We start from the raw sequence: 23,377 nt of genomic DNA, 5'->3' as shown, positions 1-23,377 counted from the left end.
TATGATTTTTCATTTGCATTCCCATTCCTGTTAACATTCTGGCATATTAGATTCTGTGTTGAAATTAATTGGGCTGATACTAAACTCAAGATGATGTAGTAATCTTGTGGCTCATTATCACAAACTGCTAGATATGATTGAAACAAGGATCTTATTTATGCAGGATTGTTTGGGGACAGGTTCAGTTGATACTGGCATTTGGGGATTGGTACAGTATACGTGATGGAGAGGCTGTCTGGCCATACGCCAAGTTACTACTACAAATGCTCTTTAACATCAACTTATTGAATTCAAGACAACAAATTTAAAAATCTAAGTCACAGACAGAAGCAAAATGTCATATAAATAACTCTTTGAATCAGGCAAGGATCAGCCAGAAGAATGTGTCACAATGGCTGGGTTGACACATGGGCTACACTGTAAAATAGTTGGCTTGATTTGTCTTAAAACTGTGCATAAGTTCAGTCACTGGAATTAAGCATGTTTTTGGCTTAATTCAGTGGGTGAACCAAGTCAATGTGCCTTAGTCAACAAAATAAACAATGACTTTGTACAAGGAATACAGCCAACCAATATTTGTGGTCTCTGCTGCTTCCAGGAACACAATAAACCTGATTTTTTAAAATCTAAGTGGCAGCCTTTGAGTCAGTGTTGACTCCTGGCGACGTCACCCAGCTGGCTTCGTGCTTAAGGTGGGACTAGAACTCATGGTCTCCCAGTTTCTAGCCTGATGCCTTAACCACTACAGAAAACTGTATTCCCAAGACCCCCCTACACAAATCAAAATGAGAGCCAGTTTGGTCTAGTGGTTAAGGCACCAGGCTAGAAACCAGGAGACTCTGAGTTCTAGTCCCGCCTTGGGCATGAAAACCGGCTGGGTGACTTTGGGCCACTCACTCTCTCTCAGTCCAACTCAGCTCACAGGGTTGTTGTTATGGGGAAAATAGGAGGAGGAAGTATTGGGTATGTTCGCCGCCTTGAGTTATTTATAAAAATAATAAAGGCGAGACAAAAAAAAATCTAAAAATAATTATCTCTGAATCTTACATATATCTGGTAGTCTCTGTGCTTACTGTTCCTTCACATTCCCTCACATACAGAGAAAACTTTACAAGGAAGAGTAAGTACTACCAGGTTTCCATAGCCACAGCCATGCTCCTACAAGTGACATCTCCATGGTGATTGCCGAGAGTTGGATTTGGGGAGGGGGTGGTATTGTAGAGGGAAACAGCTGCTTGTAATTGTGGGAGGGAAGAAAGCAAAATATTATGAGTTTGCAGTTCTGCTTTAAACAGGGATTGGAAGCAGGGGGCACCAGAAGAGTGACTGTGAGCATACAACAAAGGAGGGAGGAGGGAGCCAAAGGAGCAAAGATCCAATGGAGTGCACGCTTTCCTCCCTCCTCAGGCAATACAGAAGCCACCGCCACTGGCTGTGAAATAAAACCATCCAAAAGAGAAGAGAAGAAACCCTGCTGAAGCAGTGCTCAGCAAACAATTCTTAATCACTCATTAAGAATCCTGTCCAAACAAGCTTGGAAGAAAGCACCCTCCATCTTTCTCTTAGCCACCTCAAAGCGCAAGATTCACTTCTGCCAAATTGTCACTGGTGAAACTCTTTCCTTCCGTCCTTCCTTCTCATGGCTCAGAGGTTATGTTTCAAAGGTCCTTTGATGGAAGTCCATTGATTTCTCCACCATGGTTGCTGAGAGTCTGTTAGATAGTGCTAAAAGAGGCTTGAAAAGAAGGACAGTTTGATATGGGGCAAAATAGACACTCAGATTTTATAGACTATAGCACTTATCTGAGAATTGAGCAAACTTTCTTGTTTTTTAAAGATTAATCTGTTGTGTGCTTCTTTGTCAGAGTAATATGGCATGCCTCTCAAGTCATAATTGCTAATGTACTTATGTTCTATTTATTTATCTTCATCAGTATCTCTCTAGCTAATGTGGAAACATAATGTTGCACTTGATTGGCTTGGGGACTGTACTTAAGAGAAGCTTAAGCTTCCTCCCATAGTTGAAAAGGCAATCAATGTGTGTTAAACATAAAGGTGTTGCTGTTGTTGTTGTTCTGAGTTAAGTTCATTCCCAGCTGATCTTCACAGGACAAATGTAAGCTTATTGATATTAAGATGTCTGTTTCTTAAAGTCCATTAACCTATCATGGACAGATCATGCTATTTATTGCAAATATATATGGGTTTACAGTTGATTCAGTACTTAGGACACAGATTCTGAATTGAAATAAAACTTCTGTAATGTTAAAAGTATTGTATTTAGCAATCAAGATTTGCTAAGACTTGATTCTTTAAGGGTATTAGGAATTGTTCATAATGAACAAGGAAGGCAATCCATAATACACGTGCATAGAGATCTCATAACTATATGCTCATAAAATCATACACCAAACTACTTCACATAGTGACTTATTTGGTTTTGGCTTAATGTTCAGCTAATGTTGTTTGTACATGAAAGTTTCTGCTTTTGCATGCATTCATTTAATGAACCATGCTTAGACAAAATATGACTTAGTGGAATGGGAGAAACTAATACAGATTCAATATTAGTGAAACCACTGTTAACTCCTAACAAATCAGTGATGATTTCAAAATGCGGTATTTTCATAGCTCGCATCACAGGTTCTATGAGTCTTGAATCCAGAATGGTTTAGAAATCACTTCTTTTTCATCTTAATATAGATAAGACTACTTTTGCTACCACCTTTTTGCCTTGAACATTTTAACCTTAGTGGTTAAACTAGGAACAAATAGTAATAAAATAGTGTTTGATAGTGATGAAACTTACTTGAACAAATGTTAGAGAGCACAGTTAAAGAGACACAGAAGCAGTGGAACAATGTGTGCATGGTATGGAATTATATTGTAATCCAACCCTGCTGGCCTTTTATTAGGCCTTAAAAACCTGGATGTGCTCCTGGGCATGGAGGTTGGGAGGTTAGCTGGGGTATTCTTTATTTATTAGACCTGTTTTACCTCGATGATCAGAATAGGTTTTATATATTGGTTGTGTGGGCCCTATTTTGTATGGTGTTTTATCATTGTTATCTGCCCAGAGTTGTTACGGCAAGATGGGCAGCCATATAAATCTAATAAAATAAAATATAAAAATCATTATCTTGCTTTTATAAGCATAAATCCACACCAGGTGTTGTGAAGAATGAACACAATCTGATAAAAGAATTTTGTCAGAAATGTTAACATCAGTAATTTCATTTAGCTAAGGATTTTAACAAATGGTTATTCGTGGTGCTGTTTTTATAGGATGTACCATAGACTTTGTTTTATGGATAAAGTTGCCATTACCACGAACAACTTCTGCAAAAGAAGGGAAGAGCTAGTATGTGGCTGGTGGTTTTGTGTGACTCATAGCCACAAACTGTAATTTGTTTGACTCTGCTGATGCAGGTTGAGGTTCACATAGCCTTAAGACAATATGTGGCTTATTTGATGTTGTTTGAATGCTGCTGTGGCTTATGGCTTAGCGTATTATATAAATGCAGGAAATGTGGTTTTCTCACCAGATCATGGCTTAGTGTGATATCTGAACTTGATTGCAGACACTTTATTTATCCCAATGGCAATTAAAGGGTTATTCTATCCAGACTTGTGATAAATATTTTAATGCATTTTTAAGTGATTTAACTTCTTGAGTACCTGGCCCCTGATAATAAATTTTATAAAACCAGCATCAACCATAAATTGTATTTTGTTCATTCAGCTCCGTTCTATCTTATGAGTGGGCTGCTGGCAATGAGAATGTAACTTGAAACATTGTAGAACAAGACTTAATGGATTATTAAGACGATAACCTCAAAACGACAACAATATCATACAGATGTGCATCCTATGATAAACTGATGACTAGAGAGATGGCTTATCTCGACCTGAAAGATGGCGAAGTAGAAGCTCTTTCTTCCTGGAATAAGAAGATCAGTAGTTTCTGTAGCAAGGATATAGAAGAATGGAATATTCATAGGCAAGTGGAATATTGTCTAGATCAGTGTTGTCCAAACTTGGCCACTTTAAGATGAGTGGACTTCAACTCCCAGAATTCCCCAGCCAGCATGAAGTCCACTCATCTTAAAGTGGCCAAGTTTGGACAACACTAGTCTAGATGGATTAAGGGAGGGAAGAAGGGAGAGAAATTTGTACTACAGTTGCATTCAAAATTAACTGGAGGTTTTCAAGAAGCTGAGCACCTAGCTGCAAAACTGGGATGGTTATCCCTTGAAAAGCTAAACCAATGTAACAGTTTATTGAATTTGCTGGGTTCACACAGCATGCTAATCTACAAGCAAGAAAACCACATTGGTTGGGTTTGCTTGACCTACTGAACCGCAAATAACCAAACACATTTTTGCCTGGTGTATGAGTGAAGCCTGCACTATGGGGTTAACTGATCATATGCTGCATGAACCCAAAACTTTGGATTAATTATGTAAACCATGGGTAAGCATTCCATGCAGGAGTAGCCACTATGGCCTAGCGCATTGTTTCCCTTTCTTTCATTCTGATCACTGATCAAAGTGAATCATGGCATCATTAGGGTGTTTCTTTTTAAAATTCATAATAGTTTGGGCTGTTATGAAGTGAAACACTATTGACATGTTGAGTTTCTTCATTTTTCCCACCTTTTAAAATAAATTATTTCAGAGAAAATGTATTACACCAATTGAGTATCTATGTTCTCAGCCTACAGCACTGTTTTTTCAAACTTGGCAATTCCCCACCCAGCAGTTCTGGGACTTGAAGTCCACATATCTTAAAGTTGCCAATTTTGAAAAACACTGGCCTAGAGGATACTGTGAGGGAATGTACATACTAAGGTAATATGGCAACACCAAGGCAGTTGGCTTAATATAACATTTGACTGGGGCACTGAAGGTCACTGGCAATTTCTTTTTCTGAACTTCATATTACTTCCACACTTCTAGTTCAGATCAAAACAACACAATTCTATCTTCTCTTATGTACCTAAGTGGAAGGAAGAAACCTCTACCAGCTTCCTAAGGCAACAATACACAACTGCTTGAAAGTCAGTCCAAGTTAATTCAACAACACTTACTTTCAAGTAAGTCTCCTGCATAAAGTTGCAATGTAAGAGTTTTAGTCATGTTATAATTCTTGAGATTGCACAAAAATGTGAAACTTCATTCACATAAGTCATCAAAATTCTTTACAGCATTATAGGCTAAGACAGCTTTATTTTAGCCGAATGCATTGTGGAAGCAAAGCTCATGTGGTTACTTTATGGTCAGTGTGGTAGAAACCCAGAAAATAGGGTTAACTGAAGAAACAATAGTAAAATTAAGGGTTGTGCAACATAGAATGTTTCTTATGTCTCTCCAAAAGTGGGGAAACATGTAAAGGGTCTGTCTGTGTGTTCTCCAACCTGATGCCCTCAGATGTGCAGGGATTAAAGGTCCCACAATTCCCACAGACTATGCTGGCTGAGCATATGGCTTTTCCTTACAATCTAGAGTACACTAAGTTGTAAAATGATAAAAATAACTACATTTTATTTAAAAGAACAGTTTGAAGTGTTGTCCCGATTTTCCTGGAATTAAGCCAGTCCTGAGGTGGGAAGGATACTGGAAAGGAATTACCCTGGCCCAGTGGTGTAGCATGTGTTTTTTGTGTAGAGGATCTTGGGTTCAATCCATGATAGCTTCAATCTGAGCTGTGTGTGTTTGTATGTAAGCTGAGGGAGATGATGGCTTGCCTAAGGCCACCAAGGAATTGATGGCTGAGACAAACAACCCATACTTTTCTAGCTCATACATTTACACCATTATGTTATACCAGAATTTGGGCTTATACTTAGCTTAGGCTTGTTTATGCAACACACTTAATGCTGAACTCAGTTTGACAAATTACAGTTGATATATTCATGTAAGATATTATTCTCCCCCACAGAGGTTCAGCTCAACTCCTGATGACTACACAGACATCAGCAATAATAAACAATTTTTCCCTCTGGCTTTTTCAAGGATGTTTAAAATAAACATTCTTAATCTAGCAAATGGTCATGGTATTTCCCATGGTCTCTACCCAAATACAAATCAAGTCCAATTCCACTTAATTTTTTCCAGAACATCCAAGATCAGCTAGGTACTGTAACTTGAACTGGACAAACAAATTGTTGTATGGCTTAATTCATGGTCTGGTTCACAGAACATATTAAGACAATAGTTAGATTCCTGCAACAATCTAAACTACAAGCTATCCAGCCCATTTTAGCCTAGCCTAGCATTTTGTATAAACTTGGCCACCTTTCTTTCACCTCTAGTTTGACATTCATCTATATACTACTTTTTATTGTACAGGTAGTCCCCAGTTTAATTTCAAGTTCCATTCCCAAGATCTGCTCGACCTTAAGTCGAATTTGTACATAAGCCAGAACAGTATTATTGTATAATATTGTGTAAGTAGTACTGTGTATTTAATTCGAATCATTGTATATTTAACTCAAATTTTGCTACAATATGCTCCATTCTTAACTATAGGTCATCTTTAAACCGGGCATTCTTAACCCGGGGACTACCTGTATTTCTTTTAACCATCCAAGAGCTTATATAGAGCATTCCCCAATCTGGTGCCATCAAGCATATTAATACTACAATGCTCAAAAATTTTCAGGCAGTTGTGGCTCCAATACCTCTAAAGCATATGATAGTGAGGAAGATTGACCTATAATAACCTCAATTGTCTGAGTGTCATATCCTATGTAGCCAAAAATACATCACCCAAAAACAAAAGAAAGACAACTGAGGAAAACCCCAAGAAGAACCAGAAACTGTAAGGAAAATACATCTAAGGAGATATATTGCCCTTCTTCCAATATAGCTCCATGAAAACTGAACACTTCTGTAGCTCTGGTGTGACTGTGGAGAGAGAGGAAAAAAAAAACAAAACGGAAAAACCAGATGGGAGGGAGGAGTAGCACAAACAGGAGCACTCTGCACTCCAATATCTTTGTAAACTTTTATCTTTGTAAATTTGGTTTTTATAACTTTTAATTATGTATTCTGATTTTAGTTTGTTGTTAGCCGCCCAGAGTCCCCCGTGGTGGGGAGATGGGCGGGGACAAGTCTATTAAATAAATAAATAAATAAATAAATAAAAATATTTTGTTGCAGGCCACACTCATCAGAACCATTTCCTGCTTTCATCCTGTTGTACAATAGCATTTAATTGCAAATAACTTTACCACCGCCTCTCCACATGTTAGGATGGAAAAATGGCTCCAGCACATTAGTCAGACAATGCTTTGGCTGACCTATCTGTCAATTCCAGTTCCACATCTAGGAGATCCAGATATGAAGGACATGAACTCTTTGTTCATGATTCTCTTCCATGAAGCCAAACCCGGTCACAAATCTATTGCAATACTTCTTTAAGAGAAGCACTTATGGACTATTATTGAATGAATGCATGAATAAGATCAGTACTTAATGCAATATATTACATTTATTTTAACAAAAAATCCCTCATATTTGTATGAACAACAAAGTATTGTTCATTGTCTGACCATTTTCCGCTTGTCTTTCCATTTGCCTGTATCTAATTGTAACTGAAATAGACTACACCATTGCATTTGACCCTAAAATTTAGAGCAGCTGAGTAAACTGTCTATTGGAACTGGAGTTGGGCTGAAAGCTGGTATAATGGATGTTTTGTGACTGAGCTGAAGGATAAGGGCAGAGGCAGTATAACTGGGATAACTGCAGCAATTGAGGATTGCAATCAGTTTTTCAATATTTGGGGGGATCTGTGGGTGCATGAGGGCATTATATTTTGTTTGCCAAAAATTGCTGTAGTGAGGATCTCACTGTTATATCAGTATTTTCTGCTTACTTCTCTTCCAAGTGGGGCAAAATAATGGATGATGTAATGTATTCCCAGAATGCATTGCCAGCATGGCAGTTGAAACAAAACAGTTTTGTACATTGTACAAATAATCTTTAAAGAAAGGGGGGGAGGAATTGATAGGATTTTGTTATAGACGACAATAATTATTTTTAACAAGCCTTTAATGAATTTATATTACATAGTATATGCGAAATGCTCTAATGCTGTTTTTTGAAAGTACTATTTTGTTGAAGATGAAATAGAAAATTAAGAGGAAGTTAAAAATAGAAAATTAAGATGTAGTCACACCCCTCCCAAAAATGTTGTTTTTTCTGTTTAACTATTAAAATATCTAAAATAGGCCATTAAGCAAGGGCATCCACAAGGAGGATCAAAAAAGTCAAGTTGCTGACTGCAACTGTGCGAGTGACATCCTCACCCTTTTTACATGCATCTCGCTGTGGAACTTGTCCCCCAATTCAGCTTTCCTAAAATAAATGCCCCACCACCACCTTCCCAAGACTGACCCTACATTTTGTAGGAAAGAATAATAGATCTGGAACTTAGTGATGTTTTTAGTGAAATAAAAAGTAAAAGTAAAGTATAAACACAAGTTAATAAAACACAATTAAAAGCCTAATTAAAATGGATAAAATTAAATATAATAAACCCATCAAATTTATAAGAGCCCTACTGTAGCTCATAACTGGTAGTACAAAGTTAAGCTATGGTTCCAAAACTTACATTTCATGCTATAGCCAAAGTCTGCATTCACAACTTGAAACAATTAGACTTACGGCTTTTTTCCACACAGTTGCTGGCTCCATCTTTCTTATCTTCTGCAGGTTTGCAGCACTGGGCAAGTGCTCCAGGTTTTTACCTCCTTCTTCCCATATTCTGGGCAGTATCTCCTTAAACTAGCCAAAGAGAGGAATAAAAAACAAAAGAGATCTAGTTATCTACTCTTTGTTCTTTTCTAGCAGCAGTTTCTTTTCATGTGTGGGGGGGAAAAAAACCTGACCAGTTGCTGTGTAAAAGAAACAGCAAACTATACCCTGGCCCCACTCAGTGTGACTGTGAAGATGCTAAGAAGAAGAGAATACCAGGAGGTGGGAATGAGGCAGGAGTTCCTGTCAACAGGAGACTATACACTCTCTTTGCAGTGTTTAATTCTGGAAAGGATCTGAACCCTATTGCAATGTGGGAACACAGGAGGACAACACTGATCTCCCTGTGTTGAAGCAGACCTGGATTACTGTCCTGGGGCAATCACAAAAGTTGTTTGAACTTGTTTGAAACATTCACTATAATATAGACAACTAAGGTCATGTGATAATTCACTGTTGCTGGAGAAGGCAAGGAAAACAATTCTTCTTTTGATAATCCATTACCAGCAGAGAGAGTGGTCTCCACTGGAAGAGGTTCTGGGAAGTCAACTTTGCATTTCTTCAGAACTGATTTTCATTTGTTTGCTGTACGTAATTCAGTGTTGTACCTGGTTCAAACCATTTTAAAAACTCAAAGGGAAGTCGATTGGTATGTTTTGTGTGAAAATTATTCTTACGACAGTTCTCCACACCTACTGAATAAGCTACTAGTTTTATCAAGAATCAGCTGCATACATCTAAACATGAATAATTACTATGATTTATCTCCAAAAGCAATAAGAATAGATTCATATATTTGGCCAGATTATCTTATTTCATTATTTTTCATCAAGATGCCTATACAAAGATGGGCAGCTTGCTTCAGGACTGTCCATTCAAAATTGCTTAAAAACAACAATAATAAATGGCTTTGAGTAACAAAAGAGAGAAATGGGAGTTCCATTAATGGCAAAGTTTTGGCTGACAGTTGTGTGTACAGGCTCTGCAAACCCTGTCTTGGAATACCTATCTTCAATGTGACCAAAATAATACATAGGCCTCTCATAATATAAATTTTAAAATAAAAATGGGAGGGCATAAAAGCAGCAAAGTTCTTTTGGTGCTGGGTGGCAATTTAGGGAGCTGAATTTTAATCAGATGAGTGGCACAGTCTGGTCACCTCTCGCGCTCTCTCTTTGTTGGATCATTTCCACTCTGAGCTCAGTACACAAACCATCTATTGAGCAACTTGTATTCAGTGGCAAGGATTATTCAAGACTAGATGCTTGTTTTGTTAAGTCTAAAGGAAAAGCGTAAGAAGATTCTCTTCTTTCCTTTTTATGTTTTCTAGGCTGTCTTGCCCTTCCCTCAGAGAAAAAATGAGCCCCACAGTTGAAGAAATGTTAGTGCAGGATCTTTCCAAAGGGGACTCAAAGTTGGAGGGGGATGGAGAGTTGGGACAAAAGATGGGTGATTTGGACTTCAGTTCTTAATATTTATATATAAGAAAAGATGGAGAAACTCAGGTTTTCTGAAAAAGAGGGACCTCATCCACATGACAGATGCTTTGTATGATAAGTCATTGTATAGCTGTACGACTCCAACAGTAATGCATTTTTTCCCTTTCTTTCTCAAGCCACTGACTCAGGAAAATATGCAGTGATGCCCCAAGGCTCCAGTCAGCTGGATTACTTTGGTACCTGAGATAGAAAGTCCTATAGGTGGTCTTCCCCTCCCTGGCAGTAAAAATGTAACAAATTAACTAATCATTTGTTGTCCTTTCATGCCAAAATTTGCTGTCTGAGACAAGCACAAGAATAGGTGTGCTGATGTGTTGAATACAAGCTGGGGTAAACAGCCTTCAGTTGGGTTGAGTTTAGAATGCCTAGTAACTTCATTCAGATCTTCTGAGTCTCACACCTGTGGCCCATGTTTTTTTGGTTGCATTGAAGGCAGATAGGATGGTAGATCATCTCTACAAATAGGAGAAGGAAGCAGCTCATTTCGGGTGTCACAAAAGGGCAGATGATTATAAGTTATTAAAAGTCTCATTTACTATTTCTATTTTTTTTTTTAAATCCCCATAGTGTTCTGTTTGGTTTTTTACTTCAGGTGCCAGTTGGCCTGCTTTGGGTGGAGCTCTGGGAGAGGAATGTTTTGGGTTTTGTGTGTTGACTATAGCACACAAATGATTTCTGTGCATTTTTCCAGGAAAGAATTTGCAAAAAGAGCCAACAAGAATTTGATTTGTGATACTGGTACTCTAAAATGGATTGAGTAATTAACAAATGCATTAATGAATGTATTATTCCATAAATTATTGGATACAGATCTGCAGAAATCTTATTTGGTTAGTAATAAGGTTTCAAATATATTATATTAGTATTTTTGCACCTCTTCTTGAGCCAGGCCTGAAATATTTGCTGTTAACAGGAGACCCTTTTAAAGGGATTCAGTAAGGAGCAAAAATGTGGAAAATTATAAGAGATCACTTCCTCTTATTATTATGAGTCACTTCCTCATGAGATGGGCGGTGTCTAAATTCAAAATATAAATAAATAAATAAAAATGTATTTATGAATTTAAAGATATATCACAGAGGCTGAATAAAGATTATCTTGCTTATCCATCCTCAGTAGGGACAAGCTACTTAAACAGGGCTATTGGATGATATCCTGAAACTTCACTGATCTTATCATCACAAGATAGGCTTACTCCAGATGCTTATCCTTAGGACATGAAAATTGAAATATGGCAAGTTTAGAGCTCTGGGAGACGAGGGAATAGCCATCTTGCTCAAACCGTGGTTGGTGCCTTTAAAAGGATACTGGGTTCACATATTTCCTTTTTTGGAAATTTCTCATTAACTGCTTTTCAGCTATTAGGAAACTTTGAATTGACAAGTCTGAATATACTGGGTGAGTTTCGCTTCAATCCTTAGCGAAAGAAGTTTTAAAAACAAGTTTAAGGACTTAATTTTTTTTTTGAACAAACAGCAAAAGGATGATTAAAACTTTGATTTTAGAAAGTTACAAGCAGACTAAGGGTCCAGATAAATTTGAAATAAGATTTTGGAATTAATTATAAGAATCCTTCCCATGAGAAAATGCTTTTGTTTTGAATTCTTAAAAAAAACATAAGACTTTAAAAATTGGACACTAGAGGGAACTAGAAGGAACTAAAGATTATAATTAAAGGAGAACACTTAAATTTGACTTACAAATATAGAAGGAAGCAAAATATTTAAACATCGGACATACTGAAAGATATTTTTGAACAATGGACCCAGAAGTTAATTTTAAGAGTGTCTGCCTCCATATACTATGTTTTAAAGATGTTATGGAAGAAGTTTTACCTGACAAGATTGAGACTGATTTGAAAGTGGATTTAAAAATGACAGGCTTCAGGAATGACATGGAAAAAGACATTACACTAGACATACAAAAGAAACCAGCTAATGTCTTAATAATTAAAAGGAATATACAAATAAAAAACCAAAAGAGTGACCTGGATAATTTTCCTATATTGGATTTTCAAAAGAGGCTTGTTAAAGCTTTGAAGAATTGTATGAGAAGGGACAAAGAAAAAATGAAAAGAAATCAAATTCTAGGATATTATTTGAAAGGACTAAAGATTAAGATTGTTAGATGTAAAAGGAAGGAATATAAAGTTGGTTTATTTGATGAAGGTTAAAATACAGATGTTGTCATCTTTAGTAATCCTTAATGGACTTTTGCTGACATCATAATTCAGATGAAGAGGCTTTATGGATTTGTTTATAGATGAGAGATGGGATATGGGAAGAAGAGATCATTTGTTGTATTTTAAGAGAAAGTGACACATTACTAAAATTGTTTATACTTGTTATGATGAAGGGGGAAGTCATTCCTTTATACATTTCTTTTCTTTTTCTTAACTATATTCTTATTTTTTGTTATTTTTCTTTTTTTTTCTGCACCGTCTATTTTTTCTTTTTATTCTTTTTTTTTTAGTTTGTATTAGTTTTTATTGTTGTAACTGTGATTTTTAATAAAATTACTATTAAAAAAAACCAATGTTACACCTATATTGCAGATGCTATGCTGGTTGCCAGTATCTTTTCAAGTACAATTCAAAGTGTTGGTTTTGACCTATGTGGCTTGGATCCATGTTATCTAAGGGAATATCTTCTCCAAACAGAGCTTGCCTATTCTGTGTGGTCCACCCAGGAAACAATCCTTCAGCTCCCTTTCCTTTAAAAGCTGGGGGGGGGGGGATTGGAAGAGGGATATCACTCTGAAATACTCTGTCACCCAAGGTCCAGATGGCCCCTCACTTTTAGAATTTAGAAGAGCAATCAAGATGTTGTTTCATTGAGCTTTGGGGCTAGTGGTATCTATCACGTTATGCTGTCTTTATGACATTTGATGATTTAAACTAATTGTTTTATTATATTTATTATGTTTTATATGAGCTATCCAGAGCTTCGTGGAATTGGTCAAGATATCAAGTAACATAAATAAATAAATACAAGTTGTTTGATCACAAAATGAACTTTGAATTATTTTATTTTTGTTATCTTTATTCAGGATTGGCATTTTTTAGTTCATTTACTTGATCTAACTGAATATTGTTTTTACTTATTTTTGTTGTTGTTGAACAGTACTAAATAGAGGTGTGCAGAATTTGGATCCAAAATGGGAAATGGTGCTTTGGATCCTGGTGTGGACACTCTTGCTGTTGTACTGGTATGTGGGAATGAACTTGGGAGACAGGAGGAAGAGCTGAAGACTAGGCAAAAGTCAGATAAGAGGCAACAGAAGAGTCTGCAGAAGGAATAGGAATGTGGCAAATGTCTCAGAAGGGACCCTCCCTAGTTTCTTGGACTAAAAAGGCAAGGAAGGAGAGATGTACTTTCAGACGTGCAAATTCTGTTAATGTAACCTTACAATAAAGTTGGAGCTAGTATTCCTGGGTGTGGTTCTTGTCTGGACTACCTCACAAGGCTGACAGCTATATACATCAGCAGCTCTGTCAGGGGATCTTATATTTCCCTGAGTCCTCACAGTAACTCAGGAAAATACATATATGAGTTGAGGTGGTCTTATAGAGGAAATGATAGGTTGTAACCATGTGTTGCCATTCTGTTGTCACCTTCTTAACAACTCATCTCTTAACTAAAATGCATACTTTCCTGAGCCAATGTTGCTCCCATGGAAACTCAGGAAAAGGCATAGTAAATTTAAGAAGCCACCAAATGCAGCAAGGATGTCCATGCTTGGATTAGAAGCACTTTTGTTCATTTCAGCTATGAATATTTCACACCTCTAAAGAGCATAATAAATAACAGTAGGTTCAGTAATCTCTGCCTTTGATTGACTAAAAGTCAGAGGTTCCTGCAGGATCTCATGCATTCATCAACATAAAGAAAGATATACCATTGTCATGATGCAAGATCCACACTTTTAATTCACATGTGCTTCATCATGATACATGTACAAAAAGGTCAGAGCTTGCATATTGATGGCACAATGCTGCTTTCATCATTCCCCCTTGACCACCACTGTAGACATCTCTGTGAGAAATAGCAAATATTTAGGGATGATAAAGGCAAATGGACAACATTATCTAGGCAGAATGGCAAGGGAAAGACATACGTAGAGACTGGTTACCCTTGCTCACTTTCATATAAAGCTTTGCCTTCCAAAGTGACTATTTCTAGCAAGCAGGCCAGTTAATAACAACCTGTTTGCATAAATAAATCACAATATTTTGATTATTTGGATCATGAGAATTAACTTGCTATGATTCAGTGAATATAATTGGGATTACAATTTTTAAATATGTGTTTATATACTTTCAAAGGTAGTATGCAAAGCAATTCATTCACATAATAAAGCTCTAAAGTTTGTTCTGGATGTGTTGGGATGTGTTGTGTTTGGGGCACTGGGAAGTTTTTTTTGCTGGTTTTTTTGTATGTGTGTTGTTGTTTTTAATTTTTAATTTTTATTATTGTTTCTCAGTTGCCCAGGTTTATACTACATAAGACAGGCAGCTATACAAACCAAATAGATAGATAGATAGATAGATAGATAGATAGATAGATAGATAGATAGATAGATAGATAGATAGATAAATAGGTATCATACTGACATGGTTTGTGAAAGTTACTGTAACAAAGTTAGGGGATCTGTGATTAAAATAAGTCCACAGGAGTCACATTTTTTCACTACCCTGGCCAATTACTGCATTGCAGTGTTGAATGAGTCAGTATTACAGTCTTTCACATATTTATTTGGGAATACATCTTGACGGCATCAGTGAGTTGGCAAGGATGCATAGGTTTGCTACATCCCGTTCCATCTGCAATGGATAGGGACAGACTGGGCTGGAACTCCACAAGATTAGGTCATAGATACTCAGGACCATGGACAGCTCACTGTGAAACTAGTTATGGTTACTAGACTTGGTAAACAGCAAATGAAGAATCAAGAATTTACCCATTTTGTCCAAAGGAAGATACTCCTGAATTTAAGATGACCCCTCTCCCCAAGTGTATGAACACACCCATAAATCCTACGCAGAGCCCAGCTTCCCCAATTTGTCATTCTAAATTTTCAAATCCATCTGAAATTAATCTTAGATATTTTTCCTGTCAGTGTGTGTGTGTGTGTGTGTGTGTGTGTGCGTGTGTGTGTGAGAGAGAGAGAGAGAGAAGGAGGGAGGGAGGGAGGGAGGGAGTCTTGTTTTTGCATATATGCACACTGCCAGAAGCCACACTTAAAAGAAAAGAGGAAAATGAGCAAGGCTAGGATTTAAAAAAGAAAGAATGAATAACGACTGGTTGAAATTAATTTCCTGTAAAATAAGGCACCCTGCTTATAATATTAATTGATCCTATATTTGCTTATTCAAACCATTCTCAAACAAAGCATACTTTTTAACACCTACAAAAACACAAGTTCAGATTTCCACACACATCCCCGGAAGGAAGGAAGGAAGGAAGGAAGGAAGGAAGGAAGGAAGGAAGGAAGGAAGGAAGGAGGAAAGAAAACATAACTTTGAGATTTTAATGAGAAGCCCTATAGAAATGACATTACAGTAAATATGATAGTCTGCCATATATAGCACAGTGGGGTAGGAGAGGGAGGGGCGCTACTGCCGTTGCTTCTGCCCCCCTGAGAGTGAGGATATAGAAGGATATGTATGGAGTCCCAGACTACATAAGGATCTCCATCCATAGACTCCTGAAGGATTTCTCTAGAGTCCTCCATTGCAGTGAGGCAGAAGCAGCTTCCTTCCTTTAAATGTCTGCTCTTTCTAAACAATACCTGCTCTATCCTGGAAATATACAACACCTTCCCATCACATAGATATTTGGGGGAAAGGGTACCAATCTTCATCTTCCTTTTGATATACTCTAAGATTTTAAATCTTAGAATTTAAAATCTTCATCCTCCCTTTTTTCAGTTGACCAATTCCCATAGTCCCCCTTAAGCATGGCTGGTTGGGGAATATGTCATTGGAGTCCACCACTCCTGAAGGGTTGGGTTTACAGAGGTTCCCACCAGGAGCTCCCAGTTCCATCCAGATGACCTTAAAGCCAAGCTTATGAAGTAAAGGGGTGGGCATTTGCAAGGATACACGAAGACAGACAATGCTGCTCAACTCAGTATAGAATGAATGGCTACAGGAACTACTTTTATCTTCCCAACTGTGAGCTTATGTCAGGAGCCATTCTGGGTGATGGCCACAGCTGCTGCTTTGGAACTTTGGTTAGAGTAATAGATGAGACCTGCCAGGTGAATTCCAGAGATTTTACAGAGACTGCTTGGAATAATAGAAATTGTATCCTGTTTTGGAACTGCTGGCTATGGTAGAACTGGAGAACCTCCTACTGTTCTTAAATATAGCCTTCATACTTTGCAGATTGTTCTGGGAGGGAAATATTTCCTCATTCAAGGAGAATTGAGAGGTTCCTCATCCTAGAGCTCCATATGTACAGAAGTAGCAGAATTCCACATCTTCTCCATTCTCAGTGCTCTTAGAAACTTCATCTAGGAGAAGCTTAGGAAATTGTTGTGGATGTATAGGGAGCTTTCTACTGAGCTAAGAATTAAAAGGGATGTGTATAGGAAATGGAAGAGGTGTACCAGCAAGAAGCTAATCTCTTCAGAAAAACAGGCTAAAATGCAAAAGACTAACAGGCTTGCAAAGGAAACCAAAAACAGCATAAAAGGATGACTGTGGTACTAGTAAAAAGAAGAAGAAGGAAAGGCTGGGTCTGCTGCTAGGACAAGATGGTAAGACAATAACAGGTGACAAGGAGAGGACAGAGCTCCTCAATCCTACCTTGCTTCAGTCTTTTCCCTAAAGCAGTGTTTCTCAACCTGTTGAAGTCCACACATCTTCAAGTTGCCAAGGTTGAGAAACACTGCCCTAAAGGAAACTGTTCAAACGGATCTAAGCAGAACAATGAACAAAAGGAAGGAATAACAATCCAAGATAAGTAGAGGTGGTTAGGGAGCACTTGACTATCACAAACAAGTATGAGCTCTGGCCTTAGGTTTCTTGTAAGTTCTCTGACATACTAAATATGAGAAGAAACTTCTGCATTTTGATTAACTGTAAGTTTTTTTATCTGCTACTTTCTACATTGCAAGTTTTTATCTGTTGGGGAAGATGTTGCTTGACTGCTTGGATGTATCTGAACAGTGATTGATTGAAGCCCAAAGCTATTTCCATATTGAGACAGAGATGGGTAAATGAAGCATGTGTTCTGCAAACATAAAGGCACAAATGTCTGCTTGCTTCTTTGTACCCCTTACCATCCCATTAAAGCCTGACTGAAGAGTTGGATTGGAAAATGGAATTCCCACTGACCAACATTTTATCTCATGCAGAATGTAGATCCTTTCCTTAGCTGGAAGATTTTATTCTATCGTGAGGTAAACATTAGATATTTTCCTCCTTTCAAGACTTGGACAACAAGCTTCCAAAGGGAGTGGGATTTTCCTCTATTTGTGGAGTCTCTTCAATGATTTGGAATTCTATGTGCTACAGAGCAGCCTTTTCCAACCTGCCCTTCATAATTATTACAATGCAACTTCCAGTGGTTCACTTTTCCTTTTCCTTTTTTTTTTTTGTCCTTCCCCAGTCCAATGTGATCCTCTAAACCAGTGGTCCTCAGTCTGGAGAGTGACAGGTTGAGGAAGGTTGGCGTAAAACACTGGACTAGGACAAATCCTGGGTTGGCTATAAGATTGACATCAGCCCTTCAGGGTGGGGTGACTCAGGAAACAGGCATGGTAGAGATTCTGGGAATGCTTTCTATTGTAATAAGGCAGAATAACAGAATCCTGAGTGTTTTCAAGTCTCTCTCTGTCCCATCTTATTCTAAACAAAATCAAGGCAGGGTTATTTCAAGTTTCTTTCTTACTCTTTCCTCTTTCTCAGGACTGAGTAATCTTTTTTTTAAAGTCTCCCCTTAATGTCTCTCTCACTCCTTCCCTATGGCCAAGATCAGCTCAATGTTCCTTAAAGTATTGGATTAAGAGTGGGGAGACCCAGATTCTAATTCACCTGCAGCTGTGGAAGCTCTCTTGGTGACTTTGGGCCAGTCACTCACAGTTAAACCTACTCATATAGTTGTTGTTGTGGGAGAAAAAGAGAGGAAGGAATATTATGCATTCTGTCTAATGCTCCTGAATAATGGTCAGGATAGAAATCTAACAAATAAATATATCAAATGGGAGCAGGGAAAATGATATAAGAGAGATGTTGTGTGACCAAAACAACACCTGAATTTTTTTATGCATTATGTTTTGAATTACATGCAGTTTACTGAATGTTTCATTCATCTGTCAAATTATAGCTAGTAATGAACCATTTGCACAGACAGAAGTACAGAGTATATCGTTATAACAATTAACAGTTACAATTCTATATATACCTGTAAATGTAAATAATATTCAAGTATGTATATATTAATTTCTAATAAACCTATCATTCTTTTTTTTTTTAACCTACTGTATTTTGTATAAATGAGTTATATAATCTTATAGCCAGTGCTACTATTTGGACAACTGCCTTAGACAGCTGATAATGTGTATTAGTAAAGAATAACTTATTGTTATTTATTTTTGTTTTTATTTTTACTGTTAAGGCATGGAGGAAAAGAACTTTTACAATTTTTTTTGCCTCGGTTGGATATATGAACTTTGTCTTGGGGAGTGGGAGACAGCCTTACAAAGCCAGATGCCTCGGGATGGCTCGGCTATTATCATTTAGAAAACAAGATAAATATGATCCAGAGGCAGTCCCAGCTATATTTTACATTGGACTTAGAATGCATCAGCTCATAGTATCCTTTAGTGTACAGTACATATATTCTGTTTTTTTCCCAGATTGGAAAAATATTTGGTATAGTTTTATTTATTTGTTATTATATAATCTTACATCTTTATGTGAACATCTTAAAATATGTCTGTGATGCTCTTACTCTTATTTCCAGTTTGTAGTGAAAAAGCTGAGGCTCAGAGTAAGTGCTTAAGCAGAGTGACATTTGAATCTGGTTTCTTCTGTGAATCTTTTATACAGAAATGCGGTAAAATATTCTAATACAGATTTACTATTTTTTAAAAAACATGTTTTGCAGAGAGTTGGATTGAAAGATGCCTCAGTGAAAGTGAAAACAAACGTTATTCCAGTCACACATCTCTGGCAAATGTTTCTAATGATGAAAGTAAGTATGCTTTATTTTCTATAGAAATATATAGATTCTCATTTGCTGGAAAAGACTTAAAGTTTATAATGTCTGTAAAGATATGGAAAGCCATGCAGCACCCATTCTCATCTCCAAGCAGAGAAAAACCTAGAGTTAAATGACAAGTGCATCAGCCAGAAAAACAGCTTTTTTATATTTATAATATTGGACAGCTCAGTATATATGGGGAGAGGGACCTAAAGATAAGCCATTAGAGACTAGCTTTGTAGATGAAGCCTGAATCTCCCTTCTGGAACCAAAAAAAAAATGCTCATTGGAATGCTTGAATGAAGGTTCTTTGCCATCAATCAACAGGAAATAATTGCCAAGGAATTGTACACCTTCCTGAGAAGAGCTGCTATAAAGAGAATTCCTTGCTGAACGTTCTGATCATATATAAATTAACAGCTGATTCCCAACTCACCAACTTCCACAACTATTCCAATGGTGGCTCCAGCTCAGATGTGAAATGATTTCATTGTTTTCTTGAAACTCTTTGCTAACGACCAATATAAAGGCTGGCTGCTTAAGAGGAGATTCTCTGTGGGGTCTCCTTCCACATGGAATAGCCTGACAGAGAATGGTCTCAAGTAACCTGGTCAGAGGCTGGAGTACAATGTCTCTGAATGCACAGTAGGAGTTTGTGAGGGAGTGTGATGGAAGAGGCAGGGCGTCATTTTAGTGCTCTACCAGAAAACAGTGCTTGTGCCTCCATTTCCCTTTTGTGTGGAGAACAAGGACACTCTGGTGGTTGTGACTCTGTTCATCGTTTCTTTTTGGAGGCTGCAAAAACATATTGATCTACTCATGCATGCAGAGGGCATGAATAGGGCAAATGTGAACATTTCCTTAAGAAGCAGTAATGCTTCAGGAATGAGAGGGGAATGCCTGGGTTTCAGACTGTTACTTGCCTGTGGGAGGCACCATTGGGAATGGGAGGGAGAGTATTAGAGCAGTATGGCTAAAGCAAGAAAGAGTGTTCAAATATGGCAATGGGAGAGGGGCAATCATAGGAGATACGCATGTGTGCCTCCCTTCCCTTATTTAATTGTATAGGGCAGTGTTGTCCAAACTTGGCCACTTTAAGATGAGTGGACTTCAACTCCCAGAATTCCCCAGCCAGCCATGTTTGGACAACACTGGTATAGGGTGTTCTGTCCTGGTACTCCTTATTACTGGAATGGAATGAAGGCTATTCATTAAAACTCTAGAAGCAGAGCTGGATAAATGTTTAAATTCGTACAAGGCTCAGATAACAATCTTTGTGGGGAAAAAATGCTTTCTTTAAAGAGCCCTTTCCCTTCTTTCTTACAATTAGAGATCTTCTAGTATGCTCAAAATGGGTGTAAAATGAATTCAGAGAGCTATAACCTTGTGTCATGCATGCTGCCATCTGAGTTCTGGCATCCTTGTCTTGGGTCTATAGTCTGGCCGCAACCTACTCCCGAGTCCTCAAAGCAGCTCCATCTAGGAAGTTCTGCTGATGATCCTGTGCAGCTGGGGGGCATCTGGAGTTCTGTCTGTACAGCGGGGTTTCCATCAAAGCCTGAAGGCCCATATCTGTATCAGTCTGTATAATTCCAGCACAGGATTGTGCCTTAAGATATTAATGTTGTATGATTTATTTTCTTATTTATTTTGCTACTATATTAAGTATGAAATTTTTAGCGGGCAGGATATAAATATAAAAAATAGGAATCCTAGCCATGTTGATTAGGATTCTAAAATGAACAGTTTGGAGTTGCAGAAATAATATAACAAAATCCTATTTTAGCCTCTGTAATGTAATGATGAGTATGAATTGTGCTTTCATTTGGGGATTTGTTCAGTGTCAACACTGTATACGTTTACTGAGAACCAAATCCAACTGAGTTCATTTGGGCAGACCTCCCAAATTGTATATGTAGGACTATAGTCTTACTGATATGGGATTTAAGCTAAGCTTAAAGGAAGAAATGTAGCAATTCAAAAGAAAAAAAAACTTCTCAAGACCCAATCATTTCATTACTCACTGCTGAATGGATGTTCTCCATAAAAGTTATATTTTAGGTGATTTGAAAGTGATGTGTTTTCTTTGTGGTGACTCATTTATGAGACAATCAACAAGTGGGACGTTGAAATTTGTAGACTTAGCTAAGGCTATGCATTATCTTTCCTATGCAGAAAAGCTACAGTGATTGAGGCTTAAAAAACATAAGCATAGGAATATAATAGAGTTTATAAAATAGTATAATAATAATATAGTATAAAAACTTAAATCTCTTACCCATATGAATAAGTAATGTTCCACAGATGATGGTAATAGCCAAAAGCTTAGATGGATTTATAAAGAGATTAGACTGATTCAACTGTCAAGCTTGTATGACAATTTGTCTTAAATGTTTTCTCATGATTTGTTTGCTTGTTTCAGTGGCCTACAGCCACACTGTCCATAAATAGCCAGTGGACTCAGTTTACTGACTAACATAGGTGATGTCAAAACTAGCTATGAGGTAGTTCAGTGCACTTTAACTCATGTTTGTTAAACTGATGTCAATCTCCTAGCCTTTGTGATATCATTGGCTTCATAGCCATCTTAGGTCAGGGAGCCACGTTTAAGGTACTGCCTCTGTAAAGATTTGCATTTGGATGATTCCCATTTGAAACAGATTAATGCGAAAGTCTTAAGCAATTGAGAGTGCTCTTGTCTCCTCAATGTCTGTGAATGGGAAAGAAAAACTACCCATGAGGGAAGGGGATCAGATATATCAATCAGTACCAGGTACTGTAACACCACTGTTCCACTTCAGTGCCATGCCACAGAATTGCCCTGAGGAAGGACTACTTATTGTTCATCAAGGTGCATCCTCAGAATTGTAACTCTCAGGAGGACAACAGAGCCATCTCCATCAGCCCAGTCCACCTGACCCCCACACTATTTGCCAGCTAGGGCTGCTCACCTCACTCTTAATCTTCCAAAAAGCAGTTGAACCCACAGAATCAGACCATTAGTCTGTCATCCAGCCTTTTTATATTCCTCATTGTCCAACTGTTTATATGCTAATCCATTACAGACAATAGTAAAACTTGAAAACACTGTCATAATTACATTTTCTTGTCAGGCAAAGAAAGGCCTGACAAATACCCCTGTGCTCTAGGAATAGCATCATTGCACCTGCTCTGAAAAGTGTCTTGGATCAATACTCCCCTGCATTTGCCCTCCACAATGCCACCCCTAACAGAAAAGGACTTTTCTGACTTGCTAGAACACATTTGAATAGGAACCTCAACACTGAACGTATGAATGACTGCCTTTTCTAAGAACAAAGAAATGTTCAGAAATATTCTTCAAAGGGAACAAGTTCAATTTTTTCCACTGTCTCTAAGAATGGGGTTAAAATTTAATGTTAACAACATTAAAATCCCAGAAATCCTGACGTTGTTGTGATTTGTTCTGGGGCAGCCAGAGATGACAAGAAGGAAAGGTGGTGGAAGGAAATGTCAATTCTAATGACTGATTATAATAGAACCTTTAGACTCTAATGTCATTTTCAGCCAGTGTGTTTGGGTTTAAATAGTCACAACTGCAGTAAAGAGAGAGAATGAGAGAAGGTGCTACATCTCTGTGGCACTTGTAAGAGGTCCATTTTCCTATATGTAGGAAGTCCTGCCATACCTTTTCTCCAGAGTCAAGTCTCTAAACAGGAAAGGTAGCTTGGTGATACAATATGATGAAAGGATATGGAAGGGTAGGACGAGATGTAAACATTTATTTCCATTAGGCCCCAAAGAAGGTATTCATAGGAACACAGGTGCCCAGAGGCATCAGATTGTATAGCCTGGCATTCATTTAAGCAATCATTCTGATTTTCATGATCTTCAAGTATATTTGCATATTTCAAGGTTTCTTCTG

The 23,377-nt window shown here is 37.6% G+C and overlaps 1 protein-coding gene across 1 annotated transcript in view; it reads left to right on the top strand.

The window, feature by feature from the left end:
- Positions 1–23,377, top strand: part of RFX4 (regulatory factor X4) — an 84,304-nt gene that overhangs the window by 7,976 nt on the left and 52,951 nt on the right. The window contains exons 3-4 of the mRNA XM_088141514.1: positions 19,234–19,260; positions 19,378–19,464. Coding sequence (XP_087997640.1) covers positions 19,234–19,260; positions 19,378–19,464 — 114 coding nt within the window. The remainder of the gene's footprint in view (positions 1–19,233; positions 19,261–19,377; positions 19,465–23,377) is intronic.

This window comes from Python bivittatus, unplaced genomic scaffold (genome assembly GCF_059951505.1).
Source record: "Python bivittatus isolate LINGU-HERP-01145 unplaced genomic scaffold, Pbiv_v1 ctg000330_np1212, whole genome shotgun sequence".
NCBI classification, from domain to species: Eukaryota; Metazoa; Chordata; class Lepidosauria; order Squamata; family Pythonidae; genus Python; species Python bivittatus.
The sequence above is the reverse complement of the archived record's forward strand: the minus strand, read 5'-3'. Positions and strand labels throughout refer to the sequence as shown.